General features: G+C 36.5%; 1 protein-coding gene across 16 annotated transcripts in view; it reads right to left on the reverse strand.

The window, feature by feature from the left end:
• Positions 1 to 17,738, reverse strand: part of DMD (dystrophin) — a 1,151,138-nt gene that overhangs the window by 101,064 nt on the left and 1,032,336 nt on the right. For all 16 annotated transcript variants that reach the window (XM_077781657.1, XM_021553010.3, XM_021553014.3 and 13 more), the window contains one exon: positions 14,761 to 14,821. In XM_077781657.1, coding sequence (XP_077637783.1) covers positions 14,761 to 14,821 — 61 coding nt within the window. The remainder of the gene's footprint in view (positions 1 to 14,760; positions 14,822 to 17,738) is intronic.

Below are 17,738 nucleotides of genomic sequence, written 5' to 3' on the forward strand. Positions count from 1 at the left end.
AGGTTTGTGAATTGCTACAAAGCCCACACTGTCAAAATTAATTACCGCTGATGGGAACTTTGTTCTAATTTTTTTTCCAAAGGAAGCTTTAGAATAATACAACTGTAGCTTGACTTCAAGTTGAAAGCAGGCAGCTTTTAGTAGCAAGGTGGAATAAAGAGGTTTCTGAGACTGACAGTATAGTAAAAAGCACAATGGAGCTTAGAACTGTGACTGAGCCATGCTAAAGGAACACCAATTCCAGCAAAGAGGAAATGCAAGTGCCAATGCTGCCAGGGAAAAAATATAGTTTTCAGTTCAATATCAGCTCAGAAAAGCAGTTAGGATTTGGAAAATAGAGCTGATATTTTTGAAGAACTTAAAAACAAAAATAAATTGAGTGGGTGCTGGGATATAGTTCTGGCTTAAGTTAGGGGGTATTGCTCTGACTTGTTAATTGTGAAGTGCTGAGACAAGTAGGTGATGTTTAAAAAAACCCAGCATGATAGTAATAATAATCTCCTTTTTAATGCACCAAGCCCTTGCAAATCATGAGCATACATCTCCCATGAGAAGGGAAAAAAGTTGCAACTACCATTTCTAATTTTGGGGCAATGTCTGAGCATATAAAGTAGGTGCTATGCTGCTAACAGCGTGTGAGTAGTACTGACTGCAATGAGGAAAGCATACTGCACTGCAAAGCCTCACAGACAGCTGTTGGGAGTACATTATACAGACTAATTGTTATTATTAAATATCTCCATTGTAACACTGCTTAGAGAATCTAATTTAGAGTTGAGATCCATTGTCACATCCTGCATTAACAGAAAGGAAACTTGCCTTGTCTTGTGAAGAGCTGAGCTGGTGAAGGACTTGCTTTGTCTTTATGCTGTGTCTCTGGTTCAGTGTGAGATTGCTGGAAGTGTGACTGGTGTGAGGATGAATTGCTGCTAAAATATTCTTCTAAATTCTCATTCATGATAAAGGGTGGTCTAATGAGTAGCTGAACTTTCTTCTGGCATGACCAGTATGAAATCCACTGTGAGGCTATTGGTACACTCCAGTGCTGTTTTAAAACAGCCTGGCCAATTTTGCCCTTGAATTGTTGGCTATTGTGCAAGCCTCTATACTTGAATACAGCTCTGCACTCAAGATGGCTGGAACTTCATGGTATTGCACTAAAGAGAAATACAGCAAAAAATATAGATTTGACTGAGAATGGTGTCTACAAAATCTGATTGTAAGTTTTTCTGCCCTTGATTCGTTAACTCAGAACTGGTTTTCCTCTTGCTGTTAGGTTTGTGCAGAGGTAACTGGATGACCACTGAACATCCCTGTCATCAAAGACTTTCTTCAGTGAGCACTCACTTTTCATATATGGCTGTTCATATAGGGCTTGATTTTGACAATGCTATTGACTCTAATTTTTGCAGATAATACCTGTATGCTCTGTGCTGCTGAATACAGCTATGCCTGGTGGGATACACAGCCATGAAGCTGCTCTTGAGAGCCAGTGGGCTCAGGGCTAATCCCCAGGACCTTGCCCTATTTTATATATATATATATGTGTGTGTGTGTGTGTGTGTGTGTGTGTGTGTGTGTGTCTGTCTGTGTGTGTCTGTGTCTGTGTATTTTTTTTTCTGCAGGACCTTGCCCTGTATATTGCCCTTCTCAGAACAAAAGAAGGGGCAAGCCTCTCTTCTACTCAGTAGGAAAAACCTTACTAGCTAGCTGGAATTCAGAGGGAGACACAAACAAACAGTAATTTACAAATATGGAACTGATGTGTGTTAAAAAACTGACACTTGTAAATTAAAGTTTGGTAGCTTCCCAATACACAAAGGTTTAGAATTTATGGAATTAATCTGAAATAGAGGAAATAATCTGAGAAATGCCTTACAGAAAATTGTTACCAAATACCATTACCAAGACAATTAGATCTTTACAGCTCATTCCCCAGATAAGAAAGTGGTATTTCTGACAATATCAGCACCTGCCAACACTGATGGACAAAGAAGTCAAGGGGTTTAAATTAATGGAGCCTGCTGGCATGGAGAATTCTATGGGATCAAGATCACCTCAATCTTCTTCAAGACAGATTGGACACCTGGATAAGAAAGAAACATTTTTGTTCCTTAAAGTTCTCTGTTAATCCATGTGAATGAGTAGAATGTAAAAACTATCTGCCTTTTGTGCAGAGGTACAGTGAGACATCCAGTCTCTGAGCAATAACAATGCTCCAAACTGTAATTTGGAATTAGGTGATGCAAAGAGTAACAGTGCCTCCAAAAACTTCTAAGTTTTTCTCACATATTTCATATTCTTTGCAATAAAATTTTTGAGCCATTACAATTCATTTTATGACTATTGTTAATACAGTGAGCACAGTATCTTTTAATGAGGCAATAATGGCTGAGGTTGAATTAGATTACTGGTAATCAGAGTGACTGAATACCAAGTCAAAATCTCTCATAAGAAGAGAATCAGAAAAAAAATATAGTTGTTTAATATTGGAAAAGGAGGTAAATTATCTTAAGGACAGGCAACACTAAATGAATAAGTAGATATAAAGTGCATGGGATAGCCAACAGAGGCAGCAAAACATTGTGTAAAATAATAGAAACAACAGAAATACTGGTGTTTGAGAGAAAGCATCTATTTTGAGCTTTGGATTTAATAACCATCTAATGGCAAATGCTATATACAGGAAAGAAAACTGTAATTAACAAGTTTAGAAGTCATCAGCATAATTAAATTAAACAAAACTCTGAAAGGAGAGGTGAGAAAGTAGAATAGAGGGTAGTGGGCTGGAGGCAATGTTTCCAGTGGGAACACCGGCTCTGCAAGGGGAGCATAAGAAAGAAGATACGGAAGAAGCAAACAGTAAATTATTACAAGGGAAAGCCTGACAGCAAGCCAAGAGAAGGCATGAAAGGACATCAGCAAGATGGTTTGTTGAAAGTGGTGGAATGACTTAGAAGAATGTGAACACTGAAAAGATTCTTGGAACTGGACAACAGGAAATTGTTAGTGACCTTATTAAGAGCTGTTTTAAGGAGAAAATGGAACAGAAGCTAGACATGACTGGGCAGGAAAAAAACATGGACTGGAAAAAGACAGAAATTCCAAGAAGAAGGAGGGAAATGTTCTGCATATTGAACAGTGTCAGCGAAAAGATTTATTTTGTTATATCAAGGGCAGTCCTGAACAGAAATTTCCATGTAAGGAAAGAAGGACCAGATAAGCTTCAAAGAAAATACATCACTAGAAATCCAAAGTCATAAACAAGTCATTTTGATATGGTCCAAATGTTTAAAGGGACCGAAGAAGTTAAGTAAATAGACTTTTTCTCTAATATCCAGCTACTTGATGTCCCAGGTGTCATTATTCTAATTTCTTGTGAAATATACCATCTCTAACTTGCTATTACTTCAAAGAAACTTTTTGCAAACAAGACTTTTCTCCTTCAAACAAATAGTTCTTTTCAATTCTATTTCCCTCACTGTGACAAGCTCTTTTCTCTCAATTCCTACTGCTGCACAGTACTATGGCAGCAGCTTGATGAATATGCTTTCCTTTGCTGGGGACAGACCATATGGTTTGTCATTGGTTGAGTAGTCCTTCTTGCTTTTCTGTTTTTTTTTTGAAAATTTCTAAATGTTGTTCACATAAAACCCAAACAACAGAAACAAAGACCCAAAACCTAAAAACTTCCCAAAAAACCCAAACAAAAACCTCCCAAAAACCACAAACCAAAACAGAAACAAAAACCATGAAGAAATGAAAACCACATAAACAAGCAAACATACAAAAACACCCAGAAAGCCAAAATCCAAACATATTAAAATTGAAGATTATTGAGATTTTCGTTTAGGGCTACCTCAAGAAAATTATATCATATGAATCCAAACAAAATTTATAGCTAAGTGCTTTTCAGCTGCCTCTGAAAGTACAGAATTATAAGTGCAAATCCTCTATACTGATTGAAACCATCACTGTGGGGTTTATATTTAAAAAAAAACCCAAAGCCTATAGGTTTGGTTGGTGACTATTTCTGAATGATAGTTCAGCTACAGAGTTTAGTTTTATGTTTTAAACTGTGTAAAATTTCAGAATTATTTATTAATGAACTTGAACTTGCATTGTCTTACAGAAGACATTGAATATCAACACTGTGCCATGAAAGCAAACTTTAATATTCAATGACAATATTTTTATAGTCAAGGATCAGCAAAACACAGCAAAAAAAGAATTGAACATCATGCAGTAGCTAAAAGCTGATTAATATACACGAAAGTATTTCACACTGGAAGTTTTCATTTACTAACAAAATCTGTTCAGTAAAATTGGCAATTGCAGTATGACTGGAGCTGGTGATAAAATAGAAGTAGAGGATGCTTTCAAGCACAGAAGTAAATGCAAATTAATGACATGCAACACTGTAATCAAGATGTAAAAAAAACTACCATAAATGTAAGCTTCTTTACTTCAGAGCTTCCTGAGTTTAGCTGTTTATTCACATTTATCAAATGCAGCAATGATTTATACATTCCAGGGATTCTCAGTAAACAGATTTAAAAAAAAACTCTCACTGATGAGAATTTTGCTTTAAACTATTTTCAAATATTCCTTAACTGTTTGAGCAGAGGGAGTCCCAGGAGAAACAGAATGCATATATGTGCACATAATGTATTTTTTAACATTAAGATTTCTATCAAATTTGCATTTTTAGACCTTCAAGTGAACACTTAATTGAGGGAATATTCACCTATGAGTTTGTTTCATATTGTTATTCTCTCTGTGTTTATATCGGAAACTAAATTACACCCTGGTTTCCTTAGGGACATATCCAGTCTTTATGGCTGTATCCTGTTTACTGCAGCTGCTGTTGTTGCATCAAGTCACATTTGCAATTGCTTTCACTTCTTTTCCTATGTTTTCAAAAAAGGTGCACAGGTAAAGTCACCTAAGAGCATTGCCATTGATGAAGTCCTAAAGTTAAAAGCAATTAAGCAGACTTAAATTGAAGATGAAACAGTAGATAAAAATCTCTGATCTGGGAGGACATATACAGCTTCTGATTTTCTAATGAAGGTGCAGTTTTTCTGTGTTTTAGCATGCAGCAGGATCTGTTCACTTTTTGCCACACTCTTTACAATGTCATATTGTGTATCCCTTTGCTAATAGAACCCCCAAGATGGCAAATGGTGTATTGGAACATAGTGCTTGGAAGCAAAAATTATTTTAGTATCTCAGTATTTTTAGTATTTCAGTATTTTTATTCAATTGAAATTTAATTTCTTTTTATTTATCTTCCTCATATTTATTCCATATTTTCAGGTCAATATGTTTGTATTACCTTATACCCTTTAGCAAACATCTCCCTGGGATGTCTATGACCAAGCTCCTCCTGCAGAAGTGTCTCTTAATAATTAACAAAATATAACACCCATGTTTCAATTAGAAAAGCTTTGGGTTATGATTAAAATCTTATCATGGTGCTCCAAGTTGCTTATATAATTGAGGTGTTTGTATGAAGTTATCTATTCCTATGCAAAACTAAATTTCTAGCTACTCTTTACATTTTAATTCCATGCCTGTAACATTTCTTTCTAACAATTTTTCTTAGTATGCTTTATGCAGGGTGTCATAACCCTCAAGCATGAAAGGTTTTACAACATTTTCTCCAAAAATGAAGCTTTTAAGAAAAAATTGAGTTGAATTTGTTGAAAAATGAAGCACAGAAAAATGTATCTTCACCCCTCTACTCCTGTATTAGTTCTGCAGTAGTGAACCGAAAAAAATATTTTGATAAAGAAAACTAAGAGACAAGTACATAATAAAATTCAAAAGGCAGTCTGGGTTATTTACTAGCCAGATATCTAATACTTAAACATTGAAATAATAGAAACTTTTCTAGCAGACATCTAGATAAATATAAAATACCTGAATGAGACTGTATTATCATAGTTTAAAATATTTAGATGTCTTTAAAAACCTTTACCTACTGCATAAAAAAATTAATATTAAACCCCACAATTCAAATTGACCATTATATTTCATTAACAAAATAGTGCATAAATTCACATTATCAAGTGTGAAGTACATAAGTGAAGAAGAAAACTCATACTAACAACTTTGCACTTTGTATTTAGGGCAACCTTAATTCTTAGTAATTTATTGCTGTATTGAGTTTGTGCGCCCTTCAAGTTCCCAAACTTACACCTACATATGGAATTTATGCTAACAAATTTTGGTCCTTATGGAAAAGAGGAGGGAGGACTTTGACACACAGAGTGGGTAGGTGATAAGGAGCAAAGTTTGACATCTACTCACTATTCCACTCTGTAGGTTGTAGACACCACTCAGTGACCCTGCTAGGCTCATTCTATAAAGGGTGCTGCTTGTACCATTATCTCATTTTCTGAGCTCAACTTCCATGGAAAATGTAATACCATGAATGCTTGTGTTACAAAAATTACTTGGAAGAAAAGCAATTCATTCAGAGATGAGATGCATTTTTTATGGTTTGTTTTTCTTAAATTGTCTAGCCAGAGATTTCCTAATATTAAAGTTTATCTGATGAGTATTTGAAATTCAAAACAAATAAGTAGCATGCAGGAGGCTGCCGAACCTAAAGATCAAATTTGAAACTATAATCTATCTATCAAAATTCAACTTTTGAAACAGATGAGAAATAAGCAAAATGAATATAGATTATTTCATTATTCTTAATCTATTCATTAGAATATTTCCTTAATTCTAACTGCAACTTTACTGACATTTATACAGTTCTCAATTAAATATTTTTATGTGTCCCTTAGAATATGTAGTTCCTAAGTGTAGTATATACACAAACTAGTTCTCAATATTTAGGATCTGAAGATAAAGATATCACAGGACTGATGTGCAACACAGAACTGATTTCAGCTATTACTTGACAAGAAGAAAAGAAAATCATTGCAAGGCATCCCATTAGGAGAAAAATGGGCCCAATAATCCATAATCATGATTCAGTAAGTAAAGACTAAGCAAATCTCTCATGGCAATAAGTTTTTGCAAAGACAGGTGGAGAATATTCTGAAAAATACAAACTCATTACAGTCAGCAGGAGAGCTGGCATCTTAGAAGGTCAGAGGAAGAATAGATTCAAGAGCAGTTCAGCAGGATGCATGAATTAATTTTGTACAAGAATCCAGGAAAACACCTGACCTTGCCCTGACAGACAGGCACTAAGGCAGACAGAGGGAGCCCAGCTGGCGTGGTGGATTCTGCACTCAGTGAGCTCGGGGCTGTTGTGTGGCCTCAGGTGCCAACATGAGAACGTTCCTCTGCCGACCAAAGCTGTGCATCCCCAGCAAACAGGGCTGGAAATGTAAATCCTACCTGGCCATACCCGCTGCTTCCTCACTGGTGTTGAGACCTCTCCTAATGCACAATTAGACATTACACTCCTGCCATATTTTAGACTGATGAGATCACAAAGAAGACAAAAAAGGTTGAAGTGGGATTAGTTTAATGCTGACTCCCTTATTATATGGATGGAGTTTATCTTATGTAAAATGGAGAAATTGTCTTATTTATGGAGCTGGCTGCAATAGAAGGGACACTGGACCAAGGGCAATGCAGGGAATGGATGTGACAAGTGCTGCTTTGGAGATGCTGTCAGTCTTTGGAGAAAAAAAAAAGGAAGTATGAGACTTCTTGATATAACATGAATTTGTAAGGAATCTAAGATATTGTTCTCCATTTCCTTGAAAATTACATTGGACAGTTGTCAGAAGTTGTCTCCTTTTTGTCTGTCATCTAAATTAAGTACGTAATTGATCTTTAAAAAAAAAAGGAAAATTCTGACAGGCAAATCTTTCTATTTTTTTCCTTAATGTGTCTAATCTTTTCAAGTTCAAAGCATTCCAGTGGAAATCAAACATAATTCCTATTTTAGAATCCTGCTTATTAAGCACACTGTTTAAAAGATGGGCTTTGAGTAGATAGCAATACATTTTAGCTATCAGGAGCAGCTGTAAAATCTACTTTTTAATGGAAGATTTGGCATATACTCTATAAAATAGGACCATATTGTATAGATGTCACTCAATTTTGTAAAGCTTATATTGGCTATGTAATTTTTCATTCATTTACTTCAGTTGTTAAGTATAGTCAGGCTACATTTAACAACTGGAGTAAAATGAAGCTAATAGAAATGAAGTAAAATTCAAGTAAAAATCACATTTAGCTTACAATAAATGTAATAACTTCAGCAACAATATAAGTAAAATATTTAAGGTTATGTGATTATATTCTGCTACACTATAAATAAATGAACTCCTTGTACAGTACCAAAAGTTTACTTTTTCACACTATTGCCTATAAAAACAGTTCATATATTAATCTCCTAGTCCCAGAACTGGAAAGCAATGACTAGCTGGATTTAATAGATTTTAAATGTTGATATGTTCCCTTTAATTAAGAAAATAGGAAAGTCGGATTCCATCCAAAATTCTTACCCAGCTCATTCCCTGCATAACACATTTTAAGATTTAACCTGTGCAAAAATTATCCTTGCATTGTTTAACCCCTCTGTAATGCTTAACACTACATACTCTTGATGAGCATCTGCACTGAATGAATCTGAAAACAAAGCTAAGGAGCTTTAGTCTCCACTTAGCCATGAGCAATGTCCCATCAGGAGGACCAGGTATTGTGCAGGCACCCAAGGAAGCTGCTCTCCACCCTCCACAACAGGCACTCTGTTCATGGAGGGAAAGAACATGGTTTCCCTCACTCACTGCCCCAAATCAGAGGTTACAGCCTTGCCCTTAGCTCCCACACCAGCTAGGATACAATAAAATTGCTGCTGAGTACTTATAATTCATTTAAAAACAAATTAAATCCCCTTCAGTTGCTCCTCATGTGAGGGCAGTAACTCCCTGCTGACAGATGGTAATGAGGAGCAGACCCACGATATCTTCTTTGAGTGCTCTCGCTCAGTCAGCAGGAACACATCTGTTTATAACCTCTGCTTTCATTATAAAGGTAGTTAAAGGCTCAAGATTTCTCATTTATTTACACTCTGAGTTTAAATTTTAGTGACAAGTTTTGGAACCAAGGCTTCACAACCCCACAAATCATGAAGAAAATCTCTGTGGTTGGACAAACCTCTAAGAAATATCATTTAGTTTTTTATGCCAGACAGCATGACGAATTTACATCACATAAAGGCAAAGGAAAAGTATTGTACTTTTTCTTTCCTTCACAATAGTTTCAATTTTGCTATGTAGAGTTCAGAAATGAAAGACAGGAAAAAAACATAATAACTATGCTTTTAAGATGTGAAAATAATACTTTTTTAAAATATTTGGTAGATAGGTTTACTGTCAGCCATACACATGGCTTTCATAGCTTGCTCACAGCTTCACTCACTACATATACATAATCATACATTATTTATTTATGGTTCTCCATGACTCTCTCTGCTCCGCCTGGCAGATATTTCCTACTTCCTTTTGTGTCTTGTACTTATCTACATTCTGCAGAAGAAACAATTAACCCGAGTGATTTTCTCAGAACAGCATCTCTTCACTTTTTATCTTAGCAGAATTTAATTCAGATACATTAATTTATCCTGTCTCTAAGTTGAACAAAAGTAAGAGAATCATGGCTTTAATCTGTTTGCTTTTACAATGAAAACTCAGGGGTCTAAGCTGTGTTGAAATTCTGCATGGTTAAACAACAATTGAAAGGGAGATTAAAAAATAAGACAACAAAGAAGTGTGTTTATAGAAACTGGCCTGCAAGATCTCCAGTGTGACATAGGAAAAGAACGAAGGATCTAAAACTACCAAAAATGTATGTCACAAGCTGATACATTAAATGCAAATCAAATATTCTCATAGGAAACTACAATGTGGAAGAGAGTGAGCAAGTGGAGATGCCTTGTCCTTGGAGTTAGCTCACTGCATAGCTACTTTATAGACAGAGGCTCACATGGATCTTCTCAAGGACTCAAAGCTGTGCTCCTGAGAATCCAGCTTTGTCCTCAGCAGGACAAAGTTCAGTGAACTGCTATAATCTGTATAAGAAAATAAGCTTGGCTGGAAAATAACTTGGAAGGTTTCCTTTGTGGGAAGCACTGAGATGAAAGACTACTGTATTTTTTGCAGAAACATTTTAAATCTTTCAAAAGAATGGGCACAGCAAGAGGGTATGAAGACAGACACTATTAACTGGCAAGCTAGATAAACTGAGGAAGAATAATGTCAAAGATTAGTACAAATATAGAAGTCACACCTCCTAGATTTCAACACACGATAGCAAGACTACCGAATATTTTTTTAGAGAGAATGTATGTTGCAGACTTCAATCCCACTCCTCTTTAATCTGAGGCAACAGAGATCTCCTAACACCGAGTAATGGACAAGTTTGCAGAGGATAAGAGACACACAAGAGAGATGCAAACATGGTTCAGAGCAGATCTGCTTAATGTCCCCTTGTGCCCTGGGACGACAGACACTGCAGAGGGATTGAATGCTGCAGCATGTCCAAATAATTCTTCTGGTGCTGAAAAATGGAAAGTAGACACTTGATTTTGTTACTTGTCACTGCTTTGGAGCAGCTCCTCTATCTGTGTGATTGGAAGATAAGAATATGCATGTGCATGCATGCACACCTCAGATCCCTTTCATCAGGGGGTGAGATATGCTAAAATGTGATCTAACCTGATTTACAATGTAAAAATCTGCAGCCTCCCTACCTTTATTATCTCCTTTTTTTAGAATTTGAGACTTTTAAAAAAAAATCTTTAGACACATATTCAGTAGTCTTTGAGGTGTGCATTTCTTCCATTTGCTTTTCAGGTTTCTAATGTACAGTAATTGCCTGTTTTGTCTTCTAAAAGCTTAAATTTAGAAATTTTAATGAATACCTAAAACATTAATAAAGAGTACAGACATGCCTGTGCCTGCTTCTTCCTTTCCATTTTCCAGGTTGCACTGCAGCAAGAGCAGGATCAAGGTCTTCAAAGAACAGGGCTGATTAAACTGAAAACTATATTTTTATAGTCCTCTCCTTCTGTAATCTAATGAAACCTTTACATTCTGTACTAGACACAAGGAATATATCAAGGAGAAAAAAGATCAAAACAAAAAGGTTTGGATAGAATGTGTTTTCAAGCAATTTTACATGTTTTACCCCAGAGGCAAAGCAGAGGGTATTTTAACTCAGCAGCACCTCAGTGCCCTGGCAGTCATGTCCACCTGCAGCTTGGGATACTTCTGCTGTCCTGGAACACAAAAACTAGATTTCCTCAGTTTGCTGGGGAAGAGAAAACTGGGGCTGAATTCTGGTCTAGCTTGTGATCTCCATAGGGAGGGAAGAACATGAAAGGGTGGAGGGAAATGCAGCAGCTGATGCAAGGCCATTGAAAGGCAATTTTCATGAGGCTGACACTATGCCAAGAAAGCATCCAATGCCAAACACCAGGAACAGCTGAAGCAGGTTGTACACTGTTGATAATTATATTGTCCATGGCAATGTTGCCTACCCAAATACAATTTGAAACAAAAAAAAAAGCCCAAAAACAACTGGTGTGAATAAGCTCAAGAGGGAATTATTGAAACTTTGGAAGCAACTAGTTGCTACAGATTAATAAACTGTATACAAATGAAATTTTAACCAGGAAAATCACAGGTCTTGAAGATACCTAACCATAAATAAACGTTGGTGCTGAAGACTTAGCATGAAGTACTGCCTGATTTACAGATTATTGAGTGCAATATCATTGCAAATGGGAAAGTGATGAGATAAAACACTTAAGCATCAAAGGAAAAAGAGATAAAATGAAAACCAGTAAAGTGTGTAGCAAATCTGGTTGATGAAGAGGGCTAAAACCAATATTCTGCATTGATGACAGAAAGAAAATTATGTAAACATTAAGAAAATGCTACCTGTATCTTCTTAGCCTTCATGAAGTTCTTTTAGAGAATTAACTAATAGAAAAGTAACACCTCAAAGACCAAAAAAGTGTTTATTTTAAAAACCAAAAAGGTACAGAAAACAATTTTGTTGTTTGTAAATATGAAATATGAGTGATGAGAATGAAAGATAAAGAAATGACTGAGGATAGCTCGAGAAAGCAATAGATATATCAGCTCAGTAAGATCCATTAAAACTTGACCCCTTTGTTTTACATCTCAAGGACAGCAAGTTTTTCTATAAAAGATGTGGCTAAGTTAAAACTTTAATTAAACTAGTAATGTATGCCAGATGTACTTGACCCCTTAACCAAACTAACAGTAATTTGGTACAGGCTTCAAAGCAAGTAAAGACCTGAGCTGTATCCAGGCCAAGAACTCCTCTAGAAACACCAAAGGGGCAGAGTGACCCAGAGAGCGTCGATGCACATGAGCTTGGAACACAGATTGTGTGAGTCATGCATGCATTGCAGGAGGCTTTTCCAAGGGTCTTTTATCAAAGAACAGAGAAGGCTGTGGCTACAAGGAGGGTCACACATACCCTTCCTCCTGTATTAAAGTTGACTGCAAGCCAACCACTTTATCCCATGGCTTTGATAGCCTCAGGGAGCTCTCCCTGCTGGGCAGCGTGGCTGACCTCCCTTTGTCCTGGGACAACTCTCATGGTTATTCCTTGAGGCAGAGACCTTTCTACAAACAACCAATCTTTGGATGAGTCCAATTCAAATTCTCTAAACTGCAACTGGACTGCACAGCAGTGACCCTCCCCTGGAAATGGGACTCCTCTCAAGGACAGAGATTCTTCACCTGAGACTAAGAAATCTTTCCTTGCCCAAGGTAGAGAGACCCCTTACTTATGGATCCTTGGTAAGTGGCTGGTAGCATGCTGAATAAACATTAATGAAATCCATGTAGTTGATTCCTTTAGACATAGACCATTGTCCAAGTCTGAAACTAAGTCTGGACCTAGCCAGAGCTAAGCTCCATCAGGATTTTATAAAGAAAGAGGGTCTGCTCTGAAACTCATGACCCATTGGGAGAATCTACCTTACCCTTTGGCACTTTGGTCAATATGTAAATAATTTCAAATAGATTTGAACTTGATTTTCCTTTGTATAATGTAGCAACTAATAGAGTGAACCTTGTTGTTGAACTTTACTGAGATGCACTTTTATAAATTCATATTAAACCCATGCTTGTTAATACCTCTGACAGAGATTCTTCAGGCAATCTGAATCACTCATTTGTGACAAACTAGTGTAGCTGTCAAGATACTAAATCAGGATCCATGGCATAATGCTACAGTTGTTTATGACTATTAAAATGGTTTTCAAAGTGAACAGAATATATTCAATTGAATTTGTAAATGGCCTAGAAGAGAAGACTAAAAGGTAGGAAAGAGTAAGCAAAACCAGCATTGGCCATTTTAGCCAGTTACCCCTGGCTGCTGGGTGTGAGTGGCACAGACAGAGGTGCCAAGCACAGCATGAAGTGCATTCTGTGCCTACTTTAAGAATTGACAATATCCCCTCCCCATAATGGCAAGTTATGCCATGTGAAAGAGAAAAGGAGGATCTTTACCTTCATGTTAGTGCCATAAACTGAGTCTTACATGCCAGAGAATTGACTTGCTTTCCAGCCTGTCTCTGGTAGTCTGCCCCTCCTTCTTGATAGAGCTTTCCAGTTTCTTTGTGACTGTTCCATTATTCATAGCCAAATGCTAACATCAGAAAACTTACAAGATTAATGCAAGAGTAAACAGGCTTAGCCAGGTATAACTGAACCTCTGAACTGCACCACAGAGTTTCCTTCATGCATAACTTCAAATACTTCTAAGGCTGCTGTGGAAGCTCACCCTGTTGTGAAAGTTGCAACTGAAGTGCCACTGCAAGAGCCTTCTCTAACCAAATGGCTCCAGTGATACTAGATAAGCTTGGAAAGCATTTAGGGAGTATAAAGAGGAGCCATGGAAATAGGTGTATTAAACAACATCCATGTCTGTTACTTGTACTACAGTGTTTATAGCTGGCATTGCATCACCTCTTTCCTTCAGAAGTAGGATAAGTAGTTGAAAGCATATTTTACAGAAGAAAAAAGTATTAAACCATCTGTTTTGTTGTTGTTGTGTGGTGGCTTTGTTTAGGGCATGAGAAGCAGGTATTTCCAAATTGTGATTTTTTAAAAAATGTTCTTCTCATTTGTTGTGCACAAACACCTTTTAAAGCATCTAGCTTAATTTAGGAGCTAAACTCCAAAAGATTAGGCTTTAGGAACTTAAGTTACAATTTGCCCCTTGTAATTTCTCAGCTATGGACTTTACCAAGTAGTGTCCCTAAAGGAATTCATAGTACTGAGTATGTGCATTTAAAACCATTATAAATTAATAAAATTATTAATTAATTACATTATTATGAACCATTAAAAATATAGGGTTAAGAAGCCCCTAATGTATCACATTTACAACTCCAATTCAGAATGTTGGGGGTTTGTTTGGTTTTGCAAAACCTGCCACACATACACACACAGAGAGGAATGGCACAATTTAAATTATAATCCAGGTACCTCAAAGCTTGACTTCATTTGCAGGTGATTTATAGCAGCATAAACCCAAACAACTTACAAATCAGGGCATCCTACTGTGTTTTTAGATAACAAGCACACTTCTTTGAAATATATTGCAAGTTTTGTTCCTTTTTGTCCTTCCCATTTAGAGACTATAGGAGCAGTTCACAATCATTTAAGAAAATTACTAACTCTCCTCTTAAATAACAAATGAAAATAGCTGGAATGAATTACTCTTTATACTCACTTGATATAATACGGCACTTTGTTTGGTGAGATTGCCCTCTCCCAGGGGCCTTGGACAGAAGCTGTTAACAACAAAAAAACAGTCAAATAAATAAATAAATAACTGCACACATACATACAAACATACCTAGAAGAGAAACATGGAGGTCAAACAGGAGAGACAGCGTTAATCTCTAGAATTACGATTTTACACACAGCCACGTTGATACAGGTCTGTTTGCTCAGTTGCCCGTGAAGGCAGGAAGGATTAACCTGCTGTTCTGAAACTTCTGTCCTAATCTGACAGAGAAATTGAACTCATCCAGCTGCAAAGATAAATAGAAAAACTCCTTGAAAGCTAAGCTCACAGAACAGATATGAAGCAGAGGAAGCAACATATCTTTCTGGTGTGTTCTCTTGTAGGATTCCTCCTGCTAAGGTGCTTGACTGGGTTTTCTTCTATTTCTTTCGTTGTGTGGTCAGCACTTCCCATCCTTCTAAGAACAGAATTAGGCACTTGTTTACATTTTATGTTGAGTGAAATTACACTGAAAAACCATCTAAGTACTTTGTTGTTATTCTCTTGCTGACTTGTTCTAAATGGTGGAAATTTTTATTTTTACTTCTCCATATTAATAATTGTGTCTTACTGTCTTCCACTAACAGCAAATAATGGAGAAAATGACAGTATGATCACAACAAATAGAGAGGAAATAACTTTGCTCACTCTTGGCTATCATGGTGTTATATGTCAACAGAAGCTTACAAGACAATGAAAATATTTTGTAAAAGAGGTTTTTATATTTGACAAAAGAATTATAAATTATTTTTATTAGAGGCAGAGATAATTTATAGTTTAGGCCATAATCAGGGAGATAATTTTTTTCTTAGGAGTTTATTATCTGTCAAACAAATTAGAACCAAGAATTTTCTTTCTTTAATACAATGATTAGAACAGAAAACATATGAAAAGTAATCTAATGGAGAATTAAAAAAAAGCCTCTTTGCTTCACCCTTCTTTTTAGTGACCCCTGCTGTTCACAAAGGAAAGCAACTGTTATCAGGACAACTAGGAATCAGCTTCTTGACCATTTGGCTCTATTTTCTTTCCCTCTGTTACCCAAAATAGATACTTTAAAAATGCCACTCCCAACCTGCTTTATCAAAATCAACAAATCACAATTCATACAAATAATAACTACCAATATACATATTTCATCTATTTTGGTAGAATTAAATATAGTTTCTCTCTCTTGCCCACATACTGGAGTATGGATTATAGTTTGAGAAAGATGAAATGTGTTTTTCAAATGGCTGTATAGGCAAACCTCACTGCTTTTGCACATGAATTGTAAAGAAGGGTTGGAGGGAGACTAGGGATTCCACCAAGGGGACACAAATCAGCCATGGGAGAAACTGGTGTCCTTATAGATGGTCTGAAGAGGAGAAGGAAGAGCTGGTGGGATCCATGATACAGGCTGGGGAGAGGGTTAATGAATTTCATAAAAATTTTGGACAATGTTAAGAAGCAGGGAAAGGAAGGAATATGTTTGGAAGAATCATAGAATGCTAAGGGTTGGAAGGGACCTTTAAGATTATTTAGTTTCAATTTGGGAATCTCTTATTAGACCAGGCTAATCAGAGCCCCATCCACAATGGGGAGTCCACAGCCTCTCTGGATGACCTTCCAGTGCCTCACCACTCTTGCAGTAAAGAATTCCTTCCTAACACCCTATCTCAGCCTATCCTCCTTCATCTTAAGGTTGTTTCCCCTTGTCCTATCACTACATGCCCTTGTGAAAAGCCTCTCTCCATAAATATGATAATCCTGTTTCAGATTGCTGGTGGCCAAGGAGTTCCAAAAATTCTGCCTCAGCATCTCTGTCTTCAACCCCCAGCCAGCCATTTGTAGCTAAGCTGAGTGTCATTGCTTTCCTATTATTTACATTTACACAGATTCATGTTCTTAAAACAAGAAAAGTAAATTTCAAAGGTATGAACCATGAGAATCAGTAACTCTCAATATGTGCAAGAAACAGAATTTTAATTACAGTGTTGGATCTCTTGGAAAACTAGCACACTGTACTGGCATTGAAGTCTGAAGCATGACCCATGAAAACAGGAGCACAAAACCATATGCACTTTCAAATACAAGTACTCAAATATACACCTAATTTATATATGATCAAATAATTCTTCTTGGGGCTAGGCATTGCCCTTTGGTTCTGTGATTGTAGACTGCATGGCAGAAGAGCTGTGGAGGCCAAGGCTGCTGTCCATTGAGCTGCTCCTCCTGGTAGCACAAGCTGCAGCTGCTCACTTTCTGTGCTCTGCTACAGCCTCAAAGGATGTAAAGATACAATCTGTTATGTGATTTGTAGAAATGTAAAAAGTATCAAAAATAGAATATCATGTAATGTTTTGATGTTAAAAATTTCAAAATAACTATTAACACCATTTTCAGGTTCATACAAAATTCATAACCATGATGCTTAAATATTCTTGCTACTTGTAAGAAGAAAAACTGATGTAAATATAATTTTGATGACTGATCCAATATTCTACATTCTAGATGGCAGTAGGGAACAAAAGCCAAGGAGTTAGAGAGAGATCACTATTTCATTTTACATTATCAGTTACTATGTGATTTCTTTGCATTCACTGATTCTAACCTAATGTGTGCTAATATGTGGTCCATCAACCAGCTCTAAAATGCTTACTCAGTGACAATTGTAGGGTTCTTACCCGTGGCAAATGGCATTGTCTGAGGAATAATTCAAATCAGATTACACTAAGTTCTCATTTTGGAAAACAAAATACCCTTCAGTATTAACTACAAATTGACCTTGTTACATATTTCTCTCCCGAGCAATCATTAATATTCCTAATGGGAATGCTACCAAGTTACAGTTGTTCCACTTTAAGATTTGTTTTTAATTCAATAGCTAAAGGACAGAATAGAATGCTGCATATTTTTCAGAAGATGTATTTAATCTGTTG

Source organism: Lonchura striata, chromosome 2, assembly GCF_046129695.1.
Source record: "Lonchura striata isolate bLonStr1 chromosome 2, bLonStr1.mat, whole genome shotgun sequence".
In the NCBI taxonomy this organism is placed as follows: domain Eukaryota; kingdom Metazoa; phylum Chordata; class Aves; order Passeriformes; family Estrildidae; genus Lonchura; species Lonchura striata.